Below are 26,494 nucleotides of genomic sequence, written 5' to 3'. Positions count from 1 at the left end.
TCGCGCTCTCCCCCAGTTGGTTGGATTGTACACGTCAGCAGTCAACAAGTTGAACCCAACATGTATCACAGTCCTATCATCCTCTTCCTGGTAGTATCGTGTTGACACAGTACAACTACTTCGGGTAAGTAAAACAAGCTAACAACGGACAGTTAACTTCCCTTTTTCTTAACCGCTAAATGTACACGTAAGTTTTATGAAGTTGGTCAAACCGCTTGCTTCTACTTTTCCACACACAGGTGTTAAAAACAAGCGGCAGGAGCGACTGTGTAACAAATGACACGGCTCTCCTCTGGAAAGCCCTCGACATCTTTTTTAGAGCAACCGTCAGGAAGCGTTTGACACACGGTTCAAGAACTGTCACGCGACAATGGAGCGTTCATGAGGAGGAGCGCGAGGACGCAATGTTGCACGGAAGTTTGTGGCGAAGAGGCGCGCGACAAGGTGAATGAACGCCACTGCTATTTAACTCCGGAGTGTGTTTTTACTTAAAGAAAATGAGGTTTCGGCTGCTCAAGAGGAATCTGCTCGCGCTTCTCGGCATTTCATTCGTAGTTGTTACTCTTTTGTTTTCAACACGCGTGTTATTAGTTTCTGATGACACAAGCGGACCCGGTAACACCGTAAAAAAGAGCCCGGGCGTGAGCTCTAGTGACCCGTTAAAGTTGAACTTCAGGTCGCTGTCAGAGCTAACTCAGTCCGTTTACAGTGCCAACTTAAAGCAGTCTGTTTACAATGCAGACAGATTTCCAGGGGACCCTCGGCTGGTGCTGGTTGTGCAAGTCCACAACAGACCAGAATACCTCAGCCTGCTTATCAAATCTTTGGCCAAAGCTGCTGAGGTCCACAGCTTCCTCCTCATCTTTAGCCATGACTATTTTTCAGAGGAAATCAACACAATTGTTCAAGGGATAACTTTCTGCAAGGTACTGCAGATTTATTTCCCCTTCAGCACTCAGCTGTATCCCAGAGAGTTTCCTGGGCAGGATCCACGAGACTGCCCCCGAGACATATCCAAGGACAGGGCTCTGGAAACAGAATGCCTCAATGCAGAACACCCCGACTCCTACGGTCATTACAGAGAAGCCTTCATCACTCAAACCAAACACCACTGGTGGTGGAAGCTGCACTTCGTGTGGGAGCGAGTGCAGGCGATGCAGGGCTACAGTGGCTATGCAGTATTTCTAGAGGAAGACAACTACATCTTACCAGACTTTTTCCATTTTTATAAATCAATGATCGAGTTCAGAAAAAACAACTGCCCAGACTGTGACTTGCTGGCTTTGGGTAACCATAATGGCCTGGATGGTTTCACCGCACTATCCAACAAGGTGTTGACCACAGGCTGGATGTCCACCAAACACAACATAGGCATGGCCATCTCCAGGGAGGTGTACTACAAGCTGATGGGGTGCAGCAATGAATTCTGCACGTACGACGACTACAACTGGGACTGGACTTTGCAGCACATCTCTGGAACCTGCATATCGAAGCCCCTCAAAGTGGCGGCAGCACTGGGCTCCAGGGTTCTTCACACAGGAGACTGTGGACTTCACCAGAAGGAGAACTGCAGACCAGAGTGGGCCGCGCAGAAGGTTGACGAAGGACTTCAGAAAGCTAAGGCCGGCCTCTTTCCTCCATCACTTGTCCTCGATGGTGCAGAACCGGTGGCGCACAAAGCGCACATGAAGAACGGAGGATGGGGAGACATTCGCGATCACATCCTATGTAATAACTACGCCAAACGACTCTGAACTGCGACTTTTTAACATTCTACAGGTGTGCCATCTGAAAAAGACTTTTTCAGGCTTTTTAGGGGCTGCATTGGGTTGTCTTCGCTTTCAGTGTTTTGTTTTTGTTTGTTTTCTTTTTAAATGATCACCCCCCAAAATTGGACCAAATCACATCTAAACATACTGCATTGTTCAGCACAGTAAAGACAATATTTTTTTTCTTAAATTACCAAAGATGTATGGGTGCCAACACCTTTTGTTGAAATTTGTTCTGTATGCTGCCTGCAAGCTCAGTTCAACTGAATGTCAGCAGCTCTCTGGGTTTCCTACAAGCCACAAAATTAGACTATATATATATTGCACTTTGTTGTAAACTGAGAGTAAACCATATCCAGAGTGTGCACATACGCACTGTCATTTCTGAATTTATTTGCGAATTCTGTAACTTGGAGCACTGCACTCATTTATTTACATTTACATTTCAGTTTGTTGCAACATGATTTTTACACTGTTATTATCAAACGTTTGAAATTAAATGTTTTTACTCATGTGCGTCTTTGGTACGTTTTAAAGTAAAGACGCGTATAATTCAGACTTACAGCTTTAATCAAAGTGTGAAAGACAGTACATGAGGAACGTTGCAGCATCATCTTACAGCAGATGTTTGTAAGCTAGCTGTTGGAATGAATGACTTTGTAAATGGAATTTTCTTTGTAACATTCAGTGTCTGTCTGATATAAATGGGGATCTCTCTTTTGGGGTGAAAATGACAATTTAATCAGTTTCCAACTCCCTGACTTATTGATTCCCAGTTGTAAAAGCAGGAGGTGGCTTATTCTCTTTCTGATATGCAAAAGTGAACTATTTGGAAGCAGGATCAGGGTCTTGTAATGCTGCATTTCTACATTAGCACCTTTTTATTGTTGACAAAATGGACTAAATGATAATGTAATTATCTGTTATGGTTCTATAGAAAAAATCTTTTTCAAGTGCAAATGTTGGGTGAATAAAACTAGGTGTAATGATACATTTAGTGCCTTTAAGCTGACCTAATATGCCTTTTCTGCCTGGCCTTCTTTTAGAATAGATTTTAAAGCTGTATTGTTAACATTGTTTTTGACCAGAAATTCCAGTAATGCAGAATAACATTTGTTTTGATAGTTTATGGTCTTTGTCCATTCGATATTTAGGGAAAGTGAAATGTGAATGTTGCTTTTTACCAAAATGTTCAGTCTGTAGTTTGTAAAGAATATTTTTACACTGGCATTGTGTATACTATAGGTGTAATACCTGGTGTGATCTGGTTTTGGTGCACCTCTGTGTGCTCTCTAACAACTGAAATGAATGTGATAATGAAATGATTCCTACAGTACACACAAGTACTTTATACACAACACTTTATCTGGTGTATGTGTGTGTACCTGTTGTTTTGCTGATTCCTGACTTGCTGAGAATGAGACAAACTATTTTTTTTGTCAGTTTTTATTATGTTGATATTAATGATCTAGCTCATTGCTCACTTTTGAAGGATGATGGGAAAATAAAATAAATGTTATCCCTTGTGACACTTTTCTTTTACACTTCTAAACATACTGCCATTAATGTATTCACTAAATAATGCTTCAGTTACAACCAGTTATTGTAATTGGTTCTTCCGGGAAACATTCCTAAGAATTTAGCGCTACATAGAAGTATGTCCTACTGGTCAGTGGGCATTTATACATATTGAATGTGTTTTTGTACTGGTCATCAAATAAAAATGGCAGCGTTTCAGACAATCAAAGATCAGTGTGTATGCCATGGGTGTCTGTTTTTTTTTTTTTTTTTTTGTTTTTTTTTAAAGGTTATTCTTGGGAAAGTGATGCTTTGCATATACTGGAAAGGTATTTCCAGGAAATTGTTGGAATATAATGTAACACCTTGAAACCATTAACAAGGCACCTCGGCAGATGAAATAACCCCAGGTGGAAGGTCACATCTTAAAAAGAAGCTTATTGTTGCATCTTTATAGCCTTTGTAGTGTCATGCTAAAAAGTGATTTTGGGGATTTGCCAAACAACGGATTGCTGTTATTTAAACTATTGTAATTCACAGATTCCTCTATAATTTGCATTATATACATCGTTTTGAGCCAGAAAGTATATTCTTGTCACAAGGTTATTTGTGGCTAGTCTGCTATTGCCAAATAACTTCATTTTGGCAATAAATTAAAAGCGGCATTGATATAAAATAGATTTTTCAAGAGAGATCTGGTCAAAAGGACATCAGAAATTCGACAAATATAACAGATATGTTAAGTGGCCAAAAAAAGACTTGATTAATTACGGTGTACAGCACAGGGGTCCAAACTGCAGAGTCATTCGGATACTTGCAAAGCAGGTTTTCTTAGTTTTAAATATAACCCACTTGTAAATCCAGGTGCCTGCAGCTTATTTACCAGCATTACACATTAAATCCGCACAGAAACATCGGCAGTCACTATTTTGGCTTATGATGGCTTTTTTGGGACGACACCGGCCACTCGGAACCCTCGACAAAACAGAAGCTCGTTGTCTGGGATGCATGTCAGGTGACTGAATCGGGCTTTGTCATTGGCTATTTACTATGCCGTATTTATTTCCGGAAGTAAGTTTTGTAGTCTGAGAGACTTTCCAATAAGGCTATTAAACGTCAGCTCTATAACAAGCTCCGACAGGTAACAGAACAGTTTCTATTGTATTTGAATATGTTCAGTTCACTTGTCTGTTTAGAAGGCAGCCGTAATGTCTTTTTAACGAATCCCGTACGTTTGGAACTGTACATAGTGTTAGCCGTTAGCGGCTGTTGTTAGAAGCTTACGTAATGCACTTTAGTCAAGAACAGACAAGAAAAATACTAAACGAAACGGTGTACACGGCATCTTAAAGTAATGTTAACGATTTATTGGTTTCTCACAGTAAGTTTGGTTAGTACTTAAAAGCGCTTTTTTTGGAGTGCTGACACGGATACTTGTAGCCACCGTGATGGTGAAATAACGCTAGCCAACGTCACAGATTTGTTAGCTAGCGCTGCTTGATATTTAAACAACTAAGGTTGTCATCCACGTAACTTGTGGCATTTTAGCGTGTCAGTCATCTAAATCGCCTTTATCTCAACTGTTAACTGTTTGTCACACTGTTCCTCTGTCTTGTAGGTGTGTATTCATTCACAGGATGGCACACTGGTTTCACAGAAACCCACTGAAGGCGACAGCTCCTGTGTCCTTTAACTTCTATGGGGTGGCAGGGAGCCCAGCAGCCAATAAGATATGCAAGTATGTCTTATCTCCACCTGATACACCGTGAGCAGGGATATCACAATGGACTGTGTTCGTCACCATGACCACAGTTGGTTAATAAACTGCTATGTATAGTTTCTTACCCTCTATCAATCCGGTTGTTCAGTCTGACGTCACTAGCCGTGTCTGGACCTAAAGTCCGCTGCAGGTCCATATATCAAACGATCACTATGGCATTACTGAGAGTTGAAAAACTGTCTAAAGTCTTTCATCTTTAATAAAATGATCAGCGTTCTGCTCTACCAGGTGTAACAATTGAGTTTAACATCCAGGCATCCATGAAAACGGAATTTATGACATTTAACGGAGTTAGAAGTTAGCAGGAAGTTAGCTCGCTAGCTTCTATCTAAATACAATATAGCATGTCCTGACTGCGGGGTTTTGGAAACAAATTAAAACGTACAGCTCTGTTATCACTTCCAGCATAAATGAAGACAGAAAACTAAACAGCAGTGACGTTTGTAGGGTTACTGAAGTTGGGCTAGCTGCTATATAATGATGTGCTATGTGACCGCTAGCGACACAGCTATGTTAGCATAATATAAACAAGCTAACTTTTTTTCCACTCGATAAAAGTTAACGTGAGTGTTCTCGGTGGTCAGGAACAAATGTAATCGCATGGCAGGATGCTGTAAAAGGACCAAACTTCAGCCAGGAGAACAACTGAGATAATCCATCCACAATACGAGGTTAGTCATTCATATACTGCAGCATGGGCTGGGCTGTAGTTACATCCTAAGGTTTTAAAAACTGAGCTTAAATAAATGATTAGTGGTAATAAAAGCCGAGGGAGGTCAACAGGGATCACTGACTGTTTTAGGAGCTTTTTGAGATTAAATAGAAGAAAATACAAAACATTAAACATGTTAACAACACACAAGCCATATTAAACTCAGACTACTTTAGGTCCGGAAGTAGGATTCGTCGCGTCATCACTGAACAATCGGATAGCATTTGACCATTACTATGCTACTGGTACCATTATTTGATCACCTAATCTCAGTCGCCTCACTGCTAAACAACAATGGCAATGATTTGTTCAAATGTCAATCAATTTTCCTGTAGACTCCTGGTGGAGCATAGGGCCGTTTCTGTAGCATGATTGTTTTATTTATTTTTTTAGAGGGTGGGGTTGCTAGCCCATGCTCAACCCTCCTCCTTTCTCATCCTGGACTTGGGACCAGGCAATGGTGGAGTTTTGTTCAAATTTAGTCTCACTGAATATGGCTGTCCACAAAGCAACAGTACTATTTGTGATATGTTCAGTGACCTGAGGACAACCAGAGCGAGGCTGCTGGAGATGTTCACTGATATCACCTGCAATCCTGAGATCATGAAGAATGCCACAGATGCATACTTCTCCCTTCTTCAAGGTTTGTTCACCAGCATTTCAGGGTATCTTTTTATCTTTTTCCAAGATAACTTTAGATACAGATAGGATATCAAAGTTATGGCCTAGGGGCCACAGCTCTGGCTATAAACAAATTTTAATTTGGTCTCCATAACAGTTTAGGTTCTCTATACATTCTTGCCTGCTTAGCTTCATCTGTAGTCTGTACAGAAATGCATACCCAGATCGCACCTGCAACTTTTTGGTGTAGACAGCAAAGTCGATAAAGGAAGACAGATTCAAGAGAGAAATAACTCCTTCCTTCCCATCTTAATGTTTGCCATGAAACAGTCTTGATTTTCAAAGACTTCAAAAACAACATTGTATTTGCATCTAACTGAGTGTGGCCCTTTGAAACTGGTGTCATCTCTGAATTTGGACATCCCTGTTTGTCAGTAGTGTGGACAAACTGAGACAGAACTCACTTTTTATATCCAGAGAAGATGGCTAATGTAAGGAGCTTGAACAGAAGGCGACTGGACTTCTATAAGATTTTTCAAGATATTCTTACCTCTCATTCAAGAGGCTTCTTCAGCTCCCTGATATTTAAAACCTAGTGGGGGATTTTCCTTTGGAGAGTCATTGACGCACTGTTAATATCGTGTGTTGTCATCATGAGCCAAGGTGTGAAAAAAGGTGTGCATCATTACCAGCAGAGGTTTCAGGTGAAACCATTGCCTCACCATGTGACTTATTGGGATGTAGGGGGGGGGCTCGGAAGGGATCTGAAAACTACATTCTAGGTGGCTGACAGTTGGTGTCATAAGCCTCCTGTTCTGGACGTAGATGACCTCCTTTCACTCCTCTTTCAAATAATCTGTCTTCTCTGTCCAAAATGTGAACGCTGGCATCCTCAAAAGAGTGACTGCTATCCTTTAGGAGCAGATGTACAGCTGAGTCTTGTCCTGTTGAAGCGACTCTTCTGTGTTTATGGAGTGGCTCTTTGGTTTCTACCAACTGAGGAATGAATAGGAGAATGCACAAAATGTATAAATACTGTTGTATGTTGATGGACTAGTGTGGCCATAACAACAGGTTTTCAGCATTTTACTCCCTGTAAAAACGACACTGATCTTCCACAAACGTGCAGAACCCTATTGATAAAATTTGGGTCTGACCGCGTAGTGGTTAACATCCTGTATTAATCTACTAATCCTATATCTGCTTAATGTTTCACATGATCTAATACTAACATAAAAATGTAAGACTGGGTTTCCACCGCATCAATACTACAATGCAGTGTTTAAAATACATTAAAGTCTGAGAACCACTGTGTTTAAAACTATACCAACATTACAGTGACTTTAATAGAATATCATATTTTTTATATTTGTATTTTATGTTGTTCTGTTACGTTACTGTAATGTTTTAGAAAAGTCTCCGTGTGTGGTTATTTTGACACCATAGCACAAACCTGTCACGCTGTCACCAACTGGTAATGTAGCAAATGTAACAAGTGCAACATGGAGATGATGGACCAGATTTATGAACTGCATCAGCGTAAACTGGTGTTAATAAAAAAAAATTAAAAAAAAGGACCCAGTGACAAGATTGTGTGTAAGACTTGGGAATTTATGCAATCGAGGCTGCTGCTTCAGTCGCAACTGTGTATTTCTAAGAGTTCCCTTCTCATCATCACTTGCATATACACAGATCCTGCTCTTGTCTAGTAATTGCCTGTATTTAACCTCCTAAGATCCAAACTCTTTCATGGCATGCATTTTTAATTTCTCTTTGACATTTAAGCTGATTGGGACCTGATGAATGTAAAAACAAAGAATTACCTGATTTTTATTATTATTATTATTTTTTTAACCTGATTTTTGTTTCTGAGAAAAATGAGATCGACATATGAGGACATTGGTTTTGAATTTCGATAGAACAGTGGCAGTATAACGTCCTCGTAAGTGGATATCAGACCCTTGTAGAGCAAAATTTGGTATTTTAGTCAACCCAAAATGTGCTGTCCACATGTGGACGTCAGGTCCTAGGAGGTTAAATAATGTAATAAATAAATTGTAAATGAGAATGTTTTGTTTTATATTACCCAGTTCAATGGTTGTGAATTGTGTCTCACTTATTTTGCTCTGCATCTAACCAGCAGTCTCTTTGCCCGTCTTTAAAAAATCTTTATGATGCATTAGGCTTTATCATGCCCTTGGATGGAACTACACAGGAGAACAAGATGAGGTTCATCCAGAACTTTAAGTGGACCGATACCTTACAAGGAAACACGCCAAGGTAAGGACACAGAGGGAGTAGTTCTAGTCTAAGAGTAAGTGGAAGAAATCTCGTTCATGTTTAATGATACAGTGATGAATTATCTAAGAGCTAGCAGCTTTAAACATTTTTTTAAACATATGGGGCGATCGTGGCTCAAGAGTTGGGAGTTTGCCTTGTAATCGGAAGGTTGCCAGTTCGAGCCCCGGCTTGGACAGTCTCGGTCGTCGTGTCCTTGGGCAAGACACTTCACCCGTTGCCTACTGGTGGTGGTCAGAGGGCCCGGTGGCGCCAGTGTCCGGCAGCCTCGCCTCTGTCAGTGCGCCCCAGGGTGGCTGTGGCTACAATGTAGCTTGCCATCACCAGTGTGTGAATGTGTGTGTGAATGGGTGGATGACTGGATATGTAAAGCGCTTTGGGGTCCTTGGGGACTAGTAAAGCGCCATATAAATACAGGCCATTTACCATAAATGAAACATTACAGAAAGACTTCTGATATGAAGACCTCTGGGCAGAGCTGATGACTTCTTAAATTGGGAAAAATACATTATAATACCCAATTGAGTTATTTTCAGTATTTGTTGTCATGAGTGGAAGAATTTATTTATTTATTGATTAGCATTCAAATATCTCAATGAATACAGAATAAAGATCTGCAAGAAAGCACGAGACAAGGCTAATCAAAAGGTACTGGCTGAAGCACATGCTTATTATGCCAACCCTCTTAACAAAAGATCATTTAGCATGCAGCTCATGTACATGGGGCTCAAAGCAAAAGAGTAAAACAAAACAAAAAAACCCTTCCTCCTTAGCTAAGTAAATACAAATAAATTAAATTTCATAACAATAATCAAACTGAATGAACTGAATGTACCCATCTAATCTAGGCAGTGTCTTGCTGAGTCTAATCCTGTGTTATGGTCTGTCCAGCAACATAAAATATTATCTCAAATGACCACGTAAAGGTTGCTTGCATAGAAAAGTGGATTAGCAGCTCGCTGGCTTTTTTTTTTTTTTTTTTTTTTCTTCTCTCTTAACTCACCGTCTCTCCCTACTCTCCTTCCAGTGAACAGCAGGATGCAGTCTTTGAACTGATCTCCATGGCCTTTAATGTTGCCATCTGGTACACAAAGTTTGCCTCAAGAATGGCAGGAAAGGAAAAGTAAGAGCCTTTTTGGCTTCTTCTGTGAAACTATTCTGCATAAATGCATTTTACAAATTACTTTAGTTTCATACTTTAATACCTCATCAAAAACAAAGGACGCTGTGACTAATGTGAATATGCACAGAATATCATGACTTTTGAACATAAAGTATTACAAAAACAATGTTAGATTTTTAAGGTGCAATATCTGACACTATTTAATTGGTCCATCTATACATGCATACATTCTCTATCACAGGTCTAACACATAGAGAATCACCACTTAACCTAATGCCACTAGTTTCATTGAAAGGTTTTAATTGGTTTAAATGACCTTGAAATCATTGCTATTATTTGTTGTTGTTACTTTATTTCTGCTCATGTTTACCTGTTACACAGTGTATCAGAGACAGAAGCGAAAGACGTTCACCGAAGCTTAAAGGTTGCTGCTGGAATCTTCAAAAATCTTAAGGTGAGGGAGATGTCAATTCTTTCCTCAGTGGAAACTGGAAAGGTTTTATTATACAAACTGACGCTTAGGACAAAAAGTGGATGCCGATCAGTGCAGTTCCCCTGCAGAAAACATTAATGACACACTTTACCTCCTTTTATTACAGATGAAATAATTTAGACAGTTTTTAACTCTCATTGATGCCGCAGTGTTCGTTTGACTTTGGGACCTGAAACGGACGGAGTTTAGGACCCGGATTACTCCCCGAGGCTCCTGACTACCGTAGCCGTATTGCTCTGACAATCCATCTGGCGGTGTGGCTTCGTAGCTTACCAAAGTCATACTAAAACATTTTTGACAGATTTTTGAGCGCCGTGCACCACATAAAATCGGTTTGAGGTCATTAAGCACAACCAGAATTCATACATAAGGCGCATTGTCGATTTTTGAGGAAATTAAAGGATTTACCCGCGCCTTATAGTGCGGAAAATACGGTACTACAGTTTTTCTTTCTTTTTTTTCTTCTTCTTATTTTTAGCTACAAGCAAATAGATTGAGGGATTTAAGACATATAAGCTATAGGTTTTATTTATTTATTTATTTATTCTGATATCTTCTTTACAGGATGTCCACATCCCTCGCCTCATCACTCCAGCTGAAAAGGGCAGAGACCTGGAGCCCCGAGTCATTGATGCATACATCATCCAGTGTCAGGCAGAAGCACAGGAAGGTAACGACAGTGATCACTGTGCAGTGATCGTGCAGATCGCTGATGATATTGTTCCTCTCATCTCTGATGTTTAAGATGGTCATTAAAATCTGTTATATTATAAAATATATGTTATATATTATAAAAATAAAAAGGCTTACTCTGCAAATAATCTGACAGTTAATGGCCTGAGTCAGAATCCATGTTACACTGATAATCATTAATCATCAATCATCACTGACACAGTGTGCCAACGTTTGGTTCTTTCCTCTCGTTTGTTTTTACAGTGACCATTGCCAGAGCAATTGAACTGAAACACAATGCGACAATCATCGCAGCTTTGGCATTTGAGACTGCAAACTTCTATCAAAAAGCTGGTCTGTACTTTTGACACAAGTAAAATAAAGCTTTTTATCAACCTTATTGGTATGGCACCTTTAGAAACAGTTTATTAAGTATTTTGACAGACAGGGAGAAGCAGGATCGACGATTTAAACAGAGCACCAGTCTTTACATTTAGGTGGGAAACATTAAAAAGAAAAGAAAAACAACTATGAATAAAATTAGACAAGGTGTAATGCCAGCATGTAAAAGCAAGTCGGACTTGCTTTTACATGCTGGCAACGAATGAAACCAACAGGAAGCTGAGCTGCTGCTTTCTGAACCGGCTGGAAATGAGAAAGTGACTTTTTGTTTGAGCCATAGAGGAGGAAGATGTAGCAGTCGAGGCTTGAGAAAATAAATGAAATGTAGTGGTTTTATTTTCAAGATGGTTGAAAGAAGCAAGACTGGACATCTTGTCGGAGGGTCTTCGCTTTATAAATACAGCACCTTGAGGCAACTGTTTTGGTGATTTGGGACTATGTAAATAAAATTGAATTGAATGAAATGAACTGTTCAAAGCTAAGAGCTGAAACTCAGGAGAACTCTCAGTCAGCATTTCTGATTTTGAGGTATCAAGTTATAATGTATGCCTTCCAACAAATGAAGTCACTGAGGCAACTGTGCTTTCTGGATGACCAGGCACAATGGGAAGCTTTCTGGTTTGTTGACCAAGAGCCTAGAAAATAAAATGATGGTTACTGAAAAGATATGAAGGTCAGTTTTCTGTCTCTGCAGACCACACACTGAACACCTTGGAGCCAGAGTGCAGCAGCAAGTGGAGGAAGTATCTCCAACTGAAGCAGCTCTTCTACATGGCTTATGTAAGCTAAAGTTTGCAGCACAGCTATAGGTTAATAAAACAACTATTCTGTTTACAGAATTCAAACAAACAAAGTGTTAAGATTGTTGTCATTGAGTTTGTGTTTGCAGGCGTACTGCTATCATGGACAGACACTGCTGGCAAGTGACAAATGCGGAGAAGCTATCAGATCTCTCCAGGAAGCAGAGAAATGTATGTATGCATGTTGTAATGTGTAAAGCAATTACAGAGACGTAAACAAGCACGTCGAGAGCGCAAACTTTCACCCAGGCAGCTCACTCTCTGTGCAGTATTTACTTTAAAGGGAATACTATTGTATTTAATATATACGAGCAACGTCATACTAAGAATCCCCATATATCATTCCCTACGTGCCTTAAACCTGTTAAAACAGTCTTAAATAGCTCTGTATGTTTCTATGTTGAAAATACACAAATCACAGTTTATAAGGTATAAGACTTTTGCACTAATAAATCATTGATTTGACCTTGAAGACTGTAAGGCAAGCTTGAATGAATTGCTAACCAACTCTGCACTCCTAAGTTTGATTAGAATTCAGACAAAACAACACACACGCACACAAACACATTCCCTCCTCTGCAGAGGTAAATGTGACTTTGCTCATTACAGCACAAGTCTTATGTTAGGCTGTGGTCTGATAAATTTGTAAAGCTCCTATTTCTTCCGTCTTTGCTTCTAAAAGAACCGTCCGTCGTTTAGTGTTGTGTGCGTTTTAAAACCTTTTTTTTTTTGCGTTGTTATTCTTTTGTAAATTTAGTAATTTTGTAATTACTAAATTTTGTAATAAAGTACTTCATTAATTGTGTTAATCAGAAAACGGAAGTCCATGCCTTACAGAAGACTGTTACTTCTGTTCTTTGCAGACTGCAGTGCTTACTCAGTGTTACCTGCTCACTTGGCTTCAGTCATGTAGGTCAGCGGTCCCCAACCCCCGGGCCTCGGACCGGTACCGGTCCGTGAGCCGTTTGGTACCGGGCCGCGAGAGTTGAGGCTCAGGTCTGAAATGTATGTTTTTCAGGGGTTTTATCGGTTTTCAGCGTTATTTTGTCATCGTTTTTATCGTTAACTCGGTTTTCCTGGGTCTTTTTACGTGTGTTATGAATAAATCTTCTTTTTTTCGGTACCGGTACTAGTTTTATTTTGTTGTATTTATCCGCGACACCTTAAAGGCCGGTCCGTGAAAATATTGTCGGGCATAAACCGGTCCGTGGCGCACAAACGGTTGGGGACCGCTGATGTAGGTTACCAAACAGGAGCTTCCTGTGTGATTGCTGCAGCAGATCTTAGAGTTGTGTTTGAATTGTTTCCCCTTCTTTGTTCCCTGGATATATTTTGTGTTAACACAACAACATCTGCGTGTAGGTTACTCCCGCGCTGAGTCACTATGTAAAGAGTACCGTCAGACCAAAGGCCCGGGTACAACGGCCAAACCATCGGAGCAGCTGTTCTTCCTCAAGCTGGGTGGCCTCATTAAAATGACGCTGGAGAAGTGCCAGAGAGAAAATGGCTTCATGTGAGTCAGCCAGACCCCAAACAAACACACACACACACACACACACACACACACACACACACACACACACAGAGTTGTGGCTCAGATTCTACACTTTCCCCGTCACACATGTGACGAGATGATGCAATGTTTACGTCGTGGTTCCCGTGGCGCTCAGGAGTCAAACTCTGAGGACATGTTTTCAATCATTAACAACACATTTTCCACTCACACAAAGGCACATTTGTGTGTCGTCAGATTAAACAGTCAGCTGGCTGCCCTGAGCTTCACCTGCACAAACGCTCAGCTTCGGGTTTATGTTCCTGTGAATTTGCATGTGTTCATCATAGAGATAGCTCTGTTGGGCGTCATTGTCAAAATATTATTTTCTCTCATTTTTTTTTCACCTGAAACTAACGTGTGACCTCACTATAGTGCCCAGCTGTCGCCTGAAAAGTTAAATATATTTGCATGTTGGAGGTGAGCGGAGTATTGTTCATTTTTCCACAGCACTGGCCCTGCCTGCTGTATCGCCACAAAACCCGCCTGCTTCTAACTGCAAATGAATCGAATAAACCAAAGAGCATTTTTACACTACAAGCTACATTTGTCCCATTCACACACATTCATGCTTTTACTCTTATCACATAGAAACACCTCAACATGAGGATTAATGTAGGGTCTTTTACAGTTTAAAGCGTTGGTGTGATTTCGAGCTATGTAAAAAAAACTGGACTGCCCACTCTACCTCCTAGTTTATAGCCATCCTTATGTAAACAGTTGTTGATGCCTGTTCCTGTTTGTACAGTAGCATCTAATTTCAGTATAGCACACATTTCATTGGTCAGCAGTTTGGTGATTGTTGTTTTCTTCTTCTACTTTGCGCTTTAATGCCAGTCACTCTGTAGATGCATAAATGCCACCTGCTGGTGGCTAGAGGTACCTTTCCTGTGTCAGGCACAGGTAAAAGCAGGGAAAACATTGAATTTAAGACAAGAGATACTAGAACCAAGTCTATGTGTAAATTACTATGACCCTTAGTCAAAGGAGCTTGCAAAGAAAAACGTCTGGACTTCTTTAAGTTGCTTGAAGACGTTTCACCTCTCATCCGAGAAGCTTCTTCAGTTCTAAGGTCAAATGGTGGAGAGTCCCAGATATAAACCTAGTGGGAGTGACCCCCCACAGAGGGACAAAAGGACCCCCTGATGATCCTCTAATCGCCTGAGCCAAGGTGTGAAACTGGGTGTGGGTCCCAAACAGCCAGAGTTTCGGGTGTGTTCATTGTGAAACCTGGCCCCACCTTATCATGCGAATTCCTGAGGTCAGATGGCCCAGGATGTGAGTGGGCGTTAAGGCGTCTGGGAAGGATCTCAAAACTGGATTATAGATGGCAGAGAGTTGGTGTCGTAAGCCCCGCCTCTGTTCAAAGATGGTCGCTCACAGTGGACATAGATGGCTTCTTTCACTCCTCTTGCCATCTATGTTCACAATGAACACACCCGAAACTCTGGCTGTTTGGGACCCACACCCAGTTTCACACCTTGGCTCAGGCGATTAGAGGATCATCAGGGGGTCCTTTTGTCCCTCTGTGGGGGGGTCACTCCCACTAGGTTTATATCTGGGACTCTCCACCATTTGACCTTAGAACTGAAGAAGCTTCTCGGATGAGAGGTGAAACGTCTTCAAGCAACTTAAAGAAGTCCAGATGTTTTTCTTTGCAAGCTCCTTTGACTACGATGACCTGGATGACTGAGAACCTTCACAGACTATGACCCTTAACTGACACAGGCTGATAACAGTGTGACAATAACATCTGGCAGTTTTGCAAAAAACTTTTGAGTTGTGAGTTAAGTTGATCACAAACCATTTAAAGACCCAGCTGACAATGATTAAGTGAGAACCACAACAGAGGATTCCCATTTGCACGGTTAAGTCTTGTACATATTTAAGTTACCCTTAGAAAGGGTCTTTGTAACAACAGGGAAAGCATTCAAACATGAAAACCTGAAATTCTTCCTTCTACTTGTTTCTTTGGACAGATACTTCCATAAAGTCCCGGCTGAGCCGCCGCAGCTGGACATGAAGGCGAGCTACGGCCTGGCTGAGCCCGTCCCATTTGAGCTGCCACCTCTCAGTGAGCAGTGCACTCCTGAGGTCTACGCCACCTTCGATCTGACAAAGGGAGCCAAAAACAACAAGGTACACACCAAATCAGTTATTTATTCTAGATTATTTCATAACAATGTTATAGTTGTTGGTGGTATTATAAATATTACTTGATGTGCAGGCCAAACCCAAGGAGGAGGAGGTGAAGCCAGTGAAGGAACCTGACTTGAAGCCTCAGAAGGACACAGGCTGCATCCTCTCCTAAACTTTCCATTCAGTACATTTTCAGCCTGTTTCACGACATCCATTTACTTTCCTCACATAACTCCAGAGATGCTTTCTTTTCTTGCAATATTTAGTCCTCATGTTGTACATTCATCCTAGACATGTATATTACATTTAGCAGTTATAACTGTCTAAGTCAGAGCCAGTTATGTGACCAGATACTCAAAATGTCTCACTCTGTGAGAATCACTTTTAATTAGGACATGAAAATAAATAAGCCTTATGGGTCCCATGGTTGTGTCAGTGGTGCCTTCAGCTGCATTGTAAACTGGTCGCACTGATTATAGATAACTCAGATAATGGAAACTGACTTATTAAAGAGGCTTAAAGTGGCCTAAAACATAAAAATGCAGTAGATATTTAAACTTTGATATTGAGTAGTTAGCACTACATATAAATGCAATGTAATTAATCCAAAAGAGTAAATGTGGGAAACTGCACTCCGTCACTCTGCCTGTATATCTGGGAATAAGATAATTGAAACTGTAAGTTTTTAAATTGCATTTTACGTGTCCAGAACATCGTCATTTAAATATTTACACTGATCAATAGGAATCCCAATCAATACTGGACAGACAGAAAGGACGGCACATGATTTTGCCGTTGAGTTTGGTTTTCTTTTAGCTGTAGTAGCAGTTTACAATCAATATTTACATCACGACTTATGTATTATAGTTTTTGTACATGACATAGCTGTTTTCTACTTTGACTGTTCATTTAAAGGAACTATATTATTATTATTATTACCTGTGGCTGAATCATTCTTTATCAGGTTGTGAATTTGTGTCTGTTATCCCTTAAAACTAAAATTTTAATTTATTTGTGTTTGTGGTAATTTATCAGACAATCCAAAACACTTCAGAGGGTATAAAGTCCAATCACGTTTTTGCTGGTGTTGGAGTCAATCGTACTGTTTCAGTGTGTGAACTGATGCACGAACAGCTTACTTTCGTTAGATGTTCACGTGCTGTTGTCAATAGTTGACAGTGTGCAGAAAGCAGGCCCTATCATCGACATTTGTACCTTTGTGTGTGACTTTGCTTTTGAAGAGCTGCTTCAAGGAAGTTTCTTATATCCATCAGACTCTAACAACTTCAAAATAAAAGGTCTAATAAAAAACAAAAGTTAAGTTACTAATTACTGGAGAAACAAAACTGTAATATTCTCCAACTCATTTAACCTTGGTGTATATTTGCTTCCCTGATCTCACCATTGGACTTTTTATTGAGTTGTGCACCTGTTTTCATCCTTGTGCTTTTCTTTGCTTTGATTAGACTGGATGTCATTACACTTAAAGCAGTGAATTTATCCAGGAGGTGTGGCAGGACTCTGATATGTTCCACATCCTTTTTTAAGACAGCTGTTTGTCATTAGGGTGTGCCACATCACCGGTTTTACATTGTGCACTCTTGCAGCTCTCCCCTCCTCTGATGGTGTCTTTCATGTAAAAGGTATTTCAAATGGTATTAAATATTCCCTTAAAACTCACTTTTTTCTTCTTGGCTTTTTGTAGATGTAAAAACAAGACTGTCACATCATGTCCGCAAGAGGTCAAACTGACACAACTGGTCTAAAGACTATGATAAAAATTTTTTCAACACAGAAATGTTTTGTGAAAGAAGAGTCATTATTTTCATACCCAAATAATTTGGTTACGATGTACAGAACAAGTTGTTTTATCTGCATAGCAAATGGGACAAGAACCATCAGGTACATGCAAAACACAAAGCTTTTCCTCTTAGGTCCATGTGTGTTTGAACAACATACGACTTGTAATTTTATCTCTACAACAAATCTACACACCAATCTGCCAGAGGTTCCTTCCTATTGAAAGGGAGTTTTTCCTTCCCACTGTTGCTAAGTGCTAGCTCATCGGCGTTGTCTGATTGAGGTTTCCTCTCTGTCATTGTAAGGTCCTTACAATACAAAGCTCATTGTAGTGACTATTATTTTGAAGTTTTTTGCCATATAAATAAAACTGAACTGAATGGATTTGAAAAACTGTGGCAGGCAAACTGTGAGAATTTTTCTATTTCTCCTTCCTCACCCTAGCACACGAAATCAACAAAGTAAAAATTTATACTTGGTGGCCGATATAGTCAGATTGATAAACATAAATGGCGAGGCTGGTGTTGCATGCAAGTCTGGCGAGAGCCATTATCTAGGTGGCGGACAGCAAAGACAAGGTTTGTCATCGGCCATGCCTGTGTAGCCAAGAAGACTCGGTTTATAAACGCAACAGCTAAAGCTAAACAGTTAGCATAGCTTACCTGCACAGCATCTGCCTCCAATGTGTAAACCAGACTAAGCTACCTCAGTGGTAAACAGATTGTTACTACAATTCAGTTCTATTCCCTCAAAGTTGGTAAGTAAAATTTATTTATGTAAGATAGGAACATTATAATATTGTAAAGATAACAAAAGTACAGAATGAAGAAAAAAATCTTAATTACACAAAAGCAACATAATAAACAAAAGATTATCCAAATGACTGGCTGAATAGATGTAAGCTGTCCAGTTTTCAACTGTTTTTAAAAAAAAAAGACGCCATAGACCTACGGGTGCGGAGCGAGAGAGAGAAACTGTTTTGGCGCTAAGGTTTGGAAGGCATAATTTTTATAATGTAAGGTAAAGACCCTACAATAATACAAACCTATAATACCCTGTACCATAGGTGTCAAACTCTGGCCCCCGGGCCAAATTTAGCCTGCAGCCTAATTACATTTGGACCGCAAAGCCATACCAAATTACTATTAGAGCTGGCCTGCTGGTATTATACAGTGCATTTCCTGCTAATACTACAAATCCCAGAATACTCTGTTGGTGTTCTGGCGCATCAGTCACGACAGGACCCATTAACACCCTGGTTGTGTCCAAATTCATGGGCTGCATCCTCCTGAGGATGCATTTGTAGGCCGATTACGTCACAGCGACGCACCGAAGGCTGTCGTAGACTCCTCCGAATGCAGCCGACAAATGTGTCCTCCTTTTCCCCGAATTTGAAGGATGGGTCGGGTGTGTCCTTTCTTTTTTTTTTTTTTTGCCTGTCCCGTTTGGATCTTTAAAAAAGGTGTATGATGAAAGTTTGCGAAGTTGTGTGCCCAGAGAAAAAGCAAGCATTTTCAAATGTCAGCCTGAGCAGAAACACAGTAGCTGATCACACACCTGAAGTTGCCACCAATCTATATAACCAGCTGATGGAGAAGGAAAACAATTGTGTTGCATTCTCCATCTCTGTTGATAAGAGCAGTGATGCCTCTGATACTGCCCAGCTTTCAGTCTTCATCCGTGGTGTGGACTCAAATCTCTGTGTTACGGAGGAACTTTTAGGATTAAAATCAATGCATGGCACAACCACAGGGAAGGAAATATTTGATGAGGTTTCCAAATGTCCAACTGACTGCATCATACATCAAGAATCACTTTGTGGCAATGCCTTTATGTGTGAGATCATGAGCGATCTCGAAGCTTCAGGGGCGGGGGCGTATCATCACAGACATGTATGCTGCAGTGAGGGCTTTTAAAACTAAATTGTGCCTGTGGCAGAATCAGATGCTACAAGGAAACCTGGGCCATTTTCCCTGCTGCCAACCAATGAACAGATCTCTACTGCTGTGTTCCCATGTGCACAGTTTGCTGAAAAACTCTGTGTACTCAGTGCTGAGTTTACCCGGCGATTTGCCAACTTTGATGCCCAGAAATGTTGATTTGAACTGCTCAGTAATCCTTTTGCAGTTGACGTTGCAAACGCACCAACAAACCTCCAAATGGAGCTGATTGAACTCCAGTGTAGTGACACGCTGAAGTCAAAGTATGATGCTGTGGGCACTTCACAATTTCCACATTTCATCCCTGACACAATGCCTGGGCTCCGCACCCACGCTGCTCAGATGCTCTCCATGTTCGACAGCACTTACCTATGTGACCAACTATTCTCCTCAATGAAGATGGCCAAAACATCTCACGGGAGACGTCTAACCGATGAACACCTTCACTCAATCCTGAGGATTTCCTCAGTTCAGAGCCTGAGCCTAGACATTGAGGAACTAGCATCCAAGAAGAGATGCCAGGTATCTGGCTTGGACACATCAGATCAGTGTGTAGCAAACTGAGCTATAATTAGCATTTTCTTTGTGCACTTTTTCTTGCTACTCCCAGACATGGGCTTGAATGGTTTCACGTTCAATTATATTTTTATTAGATAAGTGGTTTATTATTGTTATTTTTCTATTTATTATTAGCCTGGGGAAAAGGTTTACTGTTAAAATTTAATTCAGAAGGCTGAAAATACAATTTTTATTTAAGAAATAAATTCCACTGATATGTTATTTAATTGGAATTTCAATTTTGCATGTGTGCAATATTAAGTTATATATACTTTTATATAAGTTATATATCGTTTAAACTGAATATGGAACAAGCAAAGCTTGTCCCATATTCAGTTTTTCAGCAAAACTTGTTTGAGTCTATAAGAAAAGGTTCCTTATTATATATCTGGAGGAAGATTTTTTTCAATAAATATTAATGTTAGCCCACGACTTTGTTCCAGTTTGGAATTTTGGCCCACTGTGTATTTGAGTTTGACACCACTGCCCTATACTCTAATACAGGGGTGGCCAACCCGCGGCTCTCGAGCCGCATGCGGCTCTTTGCCTGGTTTCATGCGGCTCTTACGTTCATATCAAAGTTTATGTTTGTGTTTTGATTTTTTTTATGTTGTTGTTTTAAAATGTGCGCGTTCGCTTCGCTTGAGTTCAATACGGTATTTTTCATCAAATGCGCATGTGTGTGAGATGAAAATACCGCAAAGTTTCCCAGTAGGAGCAAGTTCGCCCTTAAAATGGCAGGAAAAAAATGCACAGCAAAAAGAAAATATGAAGATGAACACAGGACGTTTTTAACAGAGTGGGAGAGTTTATATTTTTTTGTTGAACGCAATGGTAAGCCATTCTGCCTTATATGTCAGACGTCATTAGCGCATTTCAAAGCTTCAAATCTTCAGCGCCACTTCAGCTCACTCCATGCTAACATCGACCAGGAATTTCCAAAAGGGACTGAACTTCGCAAGCACGAGTTGGCCACTTTGAAAAGTCAGGCAGAAAAGCAGATACAGTTTTTCCAAAAATTTACGAAGCGGTCAGAGACCATAACGCTCGCATCCTATCAGCTGGCTTGGAACATTGCACGGGCTAAAAAGCCATACAATGAAGGGGAGTTCGTTAAAAAATGCCTCAGTGATGTTGTTGGAATCTTGTCTCCTGAAAACGACAAATTAAAACGCATGGTATCAGACGTCCAACTGTCCCGCCACACTGTTGAACACAGAATATCGGACATTAACACGGCTATTGAATCACAGTTGCACTCTGACCTTCAAGCATGTGAGTATTTTAGTGTCGCATTGGATGAGAGTTGTGATATACAAGACAAGCCTCAGTTGGCAATATTTGCACGGTCTGTTTCAAACGTGTGTGTGTGTGAGACAGTGCACACAATGTTCATTGTTGAAAATGACTGGCCTGTGGTTTTAGTACTGTAGGAGTCCATTTCTGTCATTATCATGTTGGTGTGTGACATTTACAATAAATCTGGCTGAGCAGAGGTGTGTGTGTGTGTGTGTGTGTGTGTGTGTGTGTGTGTGTGTGTGTGTGTGTGTGTGTGTGTGTGTGAGAGAGAGAGAGAGAGAGGGAGGAAAGGATGGGTGATGTTCATGTGTGCCCATGCGTATGATGTGGCTCTTTGCGGTAACACAGTAAAAAAAAAGTGGCTCTTGGTCTCTGACTGGTTGGCCACCCCTGCTCTAATAACTCTACAGTCTGGTGCTACCAGATAATCTGGTATAGAATTTGTGCTCTGTCATTTCTCTGCTGCTTGTCTGAGCTAGTAAGGCTAACCTGGTTATCTAAGAATGGCGTGATTGCCAGTATGTGCAGTCAGACTTTACTGAAAGAAAATCTAACTTTAACAGCAGAGTGGCTTAGCATGGCTAAGCTGTGATATTCAACACGCCACCAAACCTGCCTCCCAAGCCCAGCCCCTTGAATTCAAGAGTGAAACTGATTGTGTTGGAGCGACTTGCCTCTGATAAGGTTTGTGCACTTCTGTATTTGGCGTCTCAGGTTTCAAGTCAGATCCTGTATCCTGTAGTTGTTTTTCTCCACAACGCAGAGTCAGCATGGATGGATGTCTGGGACAGCAGTGACACAGAACAATGACTGGATACTTGTCCTTTGGAGCAATACAGAAACACTAATGTAACCCGAAGAATGAACAACCAGGAAGTAAGTGCCGTGATAATGAAGCAAACATAGCTGTTAGCTTAGTTTGTATTCACAAAATGAACTTTATCCAGTTGTCTGCCATGACTCTGTCGCTCCGGTGCAATTTGTAATAGTATTGTAAATGCAGTGAGTATAACACACAGTACTTAGATGATATGCTGTGAATAAATAAAAGTTTTCTGATGCGTCAGACATCAGCAAACACCACTGAAACAAACTTTGAGGGTCCTGCTTCGGCCAAAGAGAGGAAGGTGATCCACTTCTCCAGCGGTGAAACTCTTGTAGTTGAAGACAGCGAGGAGGAAGAGGTGGAGACGTCAAACAAAACTCCCTTTGAAGAACCTAAACAGAAGGTGGGTATCTGCAGTGGCGTGCACAGACATTTTGGGGGGCAAGTGCTCCAGGGGGAAAAAAGGGCACTTTTTGCATATGTGGAAAACCTTTTCTTTGTATAATAAAAAAAATCGCACAGGTTAAATGCAATTTGACTTTTATTTTCTCCTTTCTCAGCCTCTCTTTCCTAGGCATTATGCTTGCTGAAATTAGTAAATAAATAGACCAAAATGTATGAGAACGAATAAGACTGACTGTGGTCATTACAAGAACAGGGCAGAATGGTCGTTTTCACAGGCAATTGGGAACTGCCTATTTTTCCTTTAGCAAATTAATGTGTTAATGTTGCCAATATGTTACACCAAAAAAAATTAACATGTCTAACCAGTGCTTCTCAAAACTTTTAACATGCACCACCCCCAACACCGTACCCTTCAAACTACCAATAACAACGTCACTGTTCTGTCACAATCAGGTCACAACACAGTGCGTAAATGTCTGCGAGCATCGCTGAGTCAGTAACAACCAGTTAGGCTAAAGACTGCATCTTTAGACAGTTGGACGGTGTTCTAACTTTCTCACAGGAGACACCTACTAAAGACAGTCAAAGACATTAATTTCAATCTTACCAAAGTAGGACAGTAGTTGACGTTAGTTATGGAAAGGCTAATCCACAAAAACGGAGAAACGTCCATAATTCTATTATTCATAATCATGTCAAGGTTTTAGGTTTTTCTGCAGTTCCATCTCTAAAAAGTGTGATGTCTTCCCGTCACTGACTTCAGTTTGAAAACTTTGTATTTATTCACAGATTTCTGTGAGATCATCCTAAAATTTGTAACGAAAAATGGGCTCAAAAGAGCCCTCTGCCTAACGGCATGTAGCCTTAGCCTATAGCATAACGTGATATTTTCAATAGTGTATGCAAAAAGGTCGGAATTGATGGAGAGTGGGGTTGCCTAAATGGTTTAGGTTACATTTTAAATGTGTCGTTTTTTTGTTTATCCATATGGATGGATGGAGGGGTAAGCTGGCAAAGTTTGTCATGTGCAGTTTCTGACAGGCTACTTCACAACAAAACAATTGCAGGTTGGTCTTAGAGGGCAAACAGAATAATTTCACTCGATTCATGGGTTACCTGACTGGTTGGGAAGGGAAAGAGCTGCCGTGTTGTCCGCCGTGGCTCCCAGTCGCTATAGTCAGCCTACTATGCCTACTCCAAGTAGTCCTGTGTCATGCCGCTGCTACACGCCTCACAACAAATGAACTGCAAGCGTGTTCACGTGACACGGTGACAGTGAAAAAGCGACAGGGTTCGGGTGTCTTTGAAGAAGGGGCACAAATCAAGCCATTATTTTCACACCTTTTTAAATCGCGCAGCTTTTAAAAAAAAAAAAAATCACGTCTTTCAAAAGGGCACTTTTTTGGACTGAGGGCAAAAGGGCAAGTGCTTCAGCACCACCTCGTCTCTATCTGTGCACGCCAGTGGGTATCTGTTTGGGGGGGGAGACTTGTGGTGAATATTTAGCAACAGTCAGTTCATGTGATTGCTTCTGTCTTTTTTCTTCTCAGACTCGGCTATCGTTCAAGAATGTGGCCATTCTAGTTGGGAGGTTTTCACTGCTGGGTATGCCATGTTACATAATCAATACAGAAGCCAAGTGACTGTAGAGAAGGCCCTGACTTTAGCTTTTTGTGCAGGCTTCACTGAGTCTCCACATTTTCTGTTTCCAAATTCAGCCTGTGACTTCCTTGGGGAAAGATTGGCTGGTGCTCTTGGACTCAGTGCAGCCAAATACCAGTACGCGATAGATCGTTATCAACATGATCACAAGGTAATGTGTTCACAAACATTCAAGCAAAAAATAGAACTTACTCTATCGTCTATCTTATAAAAGGAAAATAAGTTCACTGTTTAACCCTCTTCAGACAACAAACAGTCGAGCTTCAGATGACCTCAAGAAGGGACAGGCAGAGACCGTGACACTCTCTCCCAGGTCTGATTGGAGTCATTATGGGGCCACAGGAGATGTAAGCTGTCCTCCCAATCCCCAGGAGAGCTCTGATGAGAAACAAATGGCTGGAAAAGAAGGATGTCACAACAAGGGCTATCAAGCGGACGAGGAGCACTTGAAATGAATCTCAGAGAAGAAAAGCAAAAGAATGTGAAGTCCCCAGGATGGAATGTTACAACAACGTGAAGAATAAAAAGCTAACAAAACAAACTAAAACATTTTCTGTGTCTAACTACCAGTGCAAGCTTTTTTCACCGTTTATTCTTCCCAATCCTGGCAAAACTGAGATTCTTACTTCAGCCCCTTTGCCAACAATATCACTGTCTTATTTCTGACCAAAAATTAAGATGAGATTGAGCTCATCCAGTCTTATTACCTTTACTTAAGAAATAATGCAAAAATCAGACTTTCTTTGATTCCCAGTAAGGTGGAATCTCTAGTAAACACTTTCATTTTCTCCTGTCTTGATTATTGTAACTCTCTACATCTTATTCCTCCTTAATCCATCTTCAGTTGGTCAACAAAGCAACAGCTAGACTGCTATCAAGAACTAGCCTGCATGTGATTTGATTTAATTAAAAAAAATGTTATTAACAGCATATAACTCCAAAAACATTAATAACCTCCGGCCTCTTCAAAAATGTCAACATCCATTGAACTCTACTGTCAAATATCCACCAGTCTTGATCAGTATGGCACTTCTAAATGTTCGCTCTCTGCTGAACAAGTCTTTTATTATTAATGATTTAATTTTAGATAATAAACTTGATTGTTTATTTTTAACTGAAACATGGCTGGGTTCGGATGCACCAGTTGTTCTCACTGAGGCCTCTCCACCAAATTTTAATTTCTCTTTTTCTATTAGAAGTGGTGAGAGAGGTGGTGAGACTGCATCTTTAACCAACAACACAGTCACCACCAAACACATTTTATTTAATCATTTTACCACTTTTGAATTCCATGCTATTGTTTTCAGCAGCCCTCCAGTTTTATCTGTCACAGTTTATAGACCACCTAAAGACAGCGCTGCTTTTATCAAGGAATTCTCTGAATTTTTAACAAACATACATTCAAAATATAACATGATAATTTTAACCGGTGATTTTAACTTGCACACAGATAATCCTTCTGACTCTACATCAAAAGAATTCTTAAACATCACTGTTTGGATTTTACCCAGCACGTCACACAGCCGACTCACAACAGAGGACACACTCTGGACCTGGTCATCACCCGTGGGCTGTCCACCAGCGTGTCCTCTGTTGTTGACTTGGCTGTCTCTGACCACTACTGTGTGTTTTTTAACATCACCGGTTTTATTCAGCGGGAGACCTCGGTGCGAACTGTGAGGAGGCGCTATCTAACCTCTGAAGTGGCTGCAAATTTTACCAGGGTTTTAGACGAATGCCCCCCTGTGATTTTACCTGCACCCTGTGATTTTATTTTTAATCATTTTAACAGCAAACTGAAGAAAAGCCTTGACTCCGTTGCTCCACTCACCACCAAAAAGATTAACGTAAAACATGCATCACCCTGGAGAAACGAAGAAGTCAAAAAACTCAAAAGAAATTGCAGGGCAGCAGAAAGGAGGTGGAGGAAAAATAAAAATACTATCAACCATCAAATACTTTGCGAGCAACTTAAAGTGTACAATAATACACTAAGGAACTCAAGAAATTCATACTTCGCCAAAATAATCAGTAATAACAAAAATATTCCCAAGGTCCTCTTTTCCACCATAGATCATTTATTTAACCCTGATTTTAACAGCTCCCAAAGAACCCCACAGACTCG

The 26,494-nt window shown here is 40.6% G+C and overlaps 3 protein-coding genes across 5 annotated transcripts; all 3 read left to right on the top strand.

The window, feature by feature from the left end:
• Nucleotides 1–307: 307 nt before the first annotated feature.
• brox (BRO1 domain and CAAX motif containing) lies at nt 308–16,303 on the top strand. 3 transcript variants are annotated; one of them, XM_085381149.1, is made up of 13 exons: nt 308–444; nt 4,906–5,025; nt 6,316–6,422; nt 8,584–8,680; nt 9,726–9,821; nt 10,203–10,275; nt 10,879–10,984; nt 11,251–11,340; nt 12,083–12,168; nt 12,278–12,359; nt 13,551–13,701; nt 15,720–15,879; nt 15,968–16,303. In XM_085381149.1, the coding sequence occupies exons 2-13, from the start codon at nt 4,925–4,927 to the stop codon at nt 16,049–16,051; spliced, it is 1,233 nt and encodes a 410-aa protein (XP_085237275.1). In that variant the 5' UTR covers nt 308–444; nt 4,906–4,924; the 3' UTR covers nt 16,052–16,303. The 3 variants fall into 3 exon arrangements, with proteins under 3 accessions (XP_085237275.1, XP_085237274.1, XP_085237276.1); XM_085381148.1 differs by lacking the exon at nt 308–444 and adding an exon at nt 4,279–4,428; XM_085381150.1 differs by lacking the exon at nt 308–444 and adding an exon at nt 4,548–4,668.
• Nucleotides 438–3,511, top strand: LOC146651723 (alpha-1,6-mannosyl-glycoprotein 2-beta-N-acetylglucosaminyltransferase). The gene has a single exon (XM_085381147.1). It carries the CDS (start codon nt 498–500, stop codon nt 1,752–1,754), a length of 1,257 nt encoding a protein of 418 aa, XP_085237273.1. The 5' UTR covers nt 438–497; the 3' UTR covers nt 1,755–3,511.
• Nucleotides 16,304–22,214: 5,911 nt separating the features above from the next.
• On the top strand, nt 22,215–24,934 carry LOC146651721 (uncharacterized). Its single transcript, XM_085381151.1, has 5 exons — nt 22,215–22,352; nt 22,544–22,705; nt 24,258–24,312; nt 24,426–24,520; nt 24,615–24,934. Exons 1-5 carry the CDS (start codon nt 22,338–22,340, stop codon nt 24,822–24,824), a joined length of 537 nt encoding a protein of 178 aa, XP_085237277.1. The 5' UTR covers nt 22,215–22,337; the 3' UTR covers nt 24,825–24,934.
• Nucleotides 24,935–26,494: the final 1,560 nt, after the last annotated feature.

This window comes from Rhamphochromis longiceps, linkage group LG15, assembly GCF_057381845.1.
Source record: "Rhamphochromis longiceps isolate RC_006_pf linkage group LG15, R_longiceps_female_GT1.1, whole genome shotgun sequence".
Taxonomy (NCBI): domain Eukaryota; kingdom Metazoa; phylum Chordata; class Actinopteri; order Cichliformes; family Cichlidae; genus Rhamphochromis; species Rhamphochromis longiceps.
Note: the sequence above shows the minus strand (reverse complement) of the source record. Positions and strands in the feature narration are given on the sequence as shown.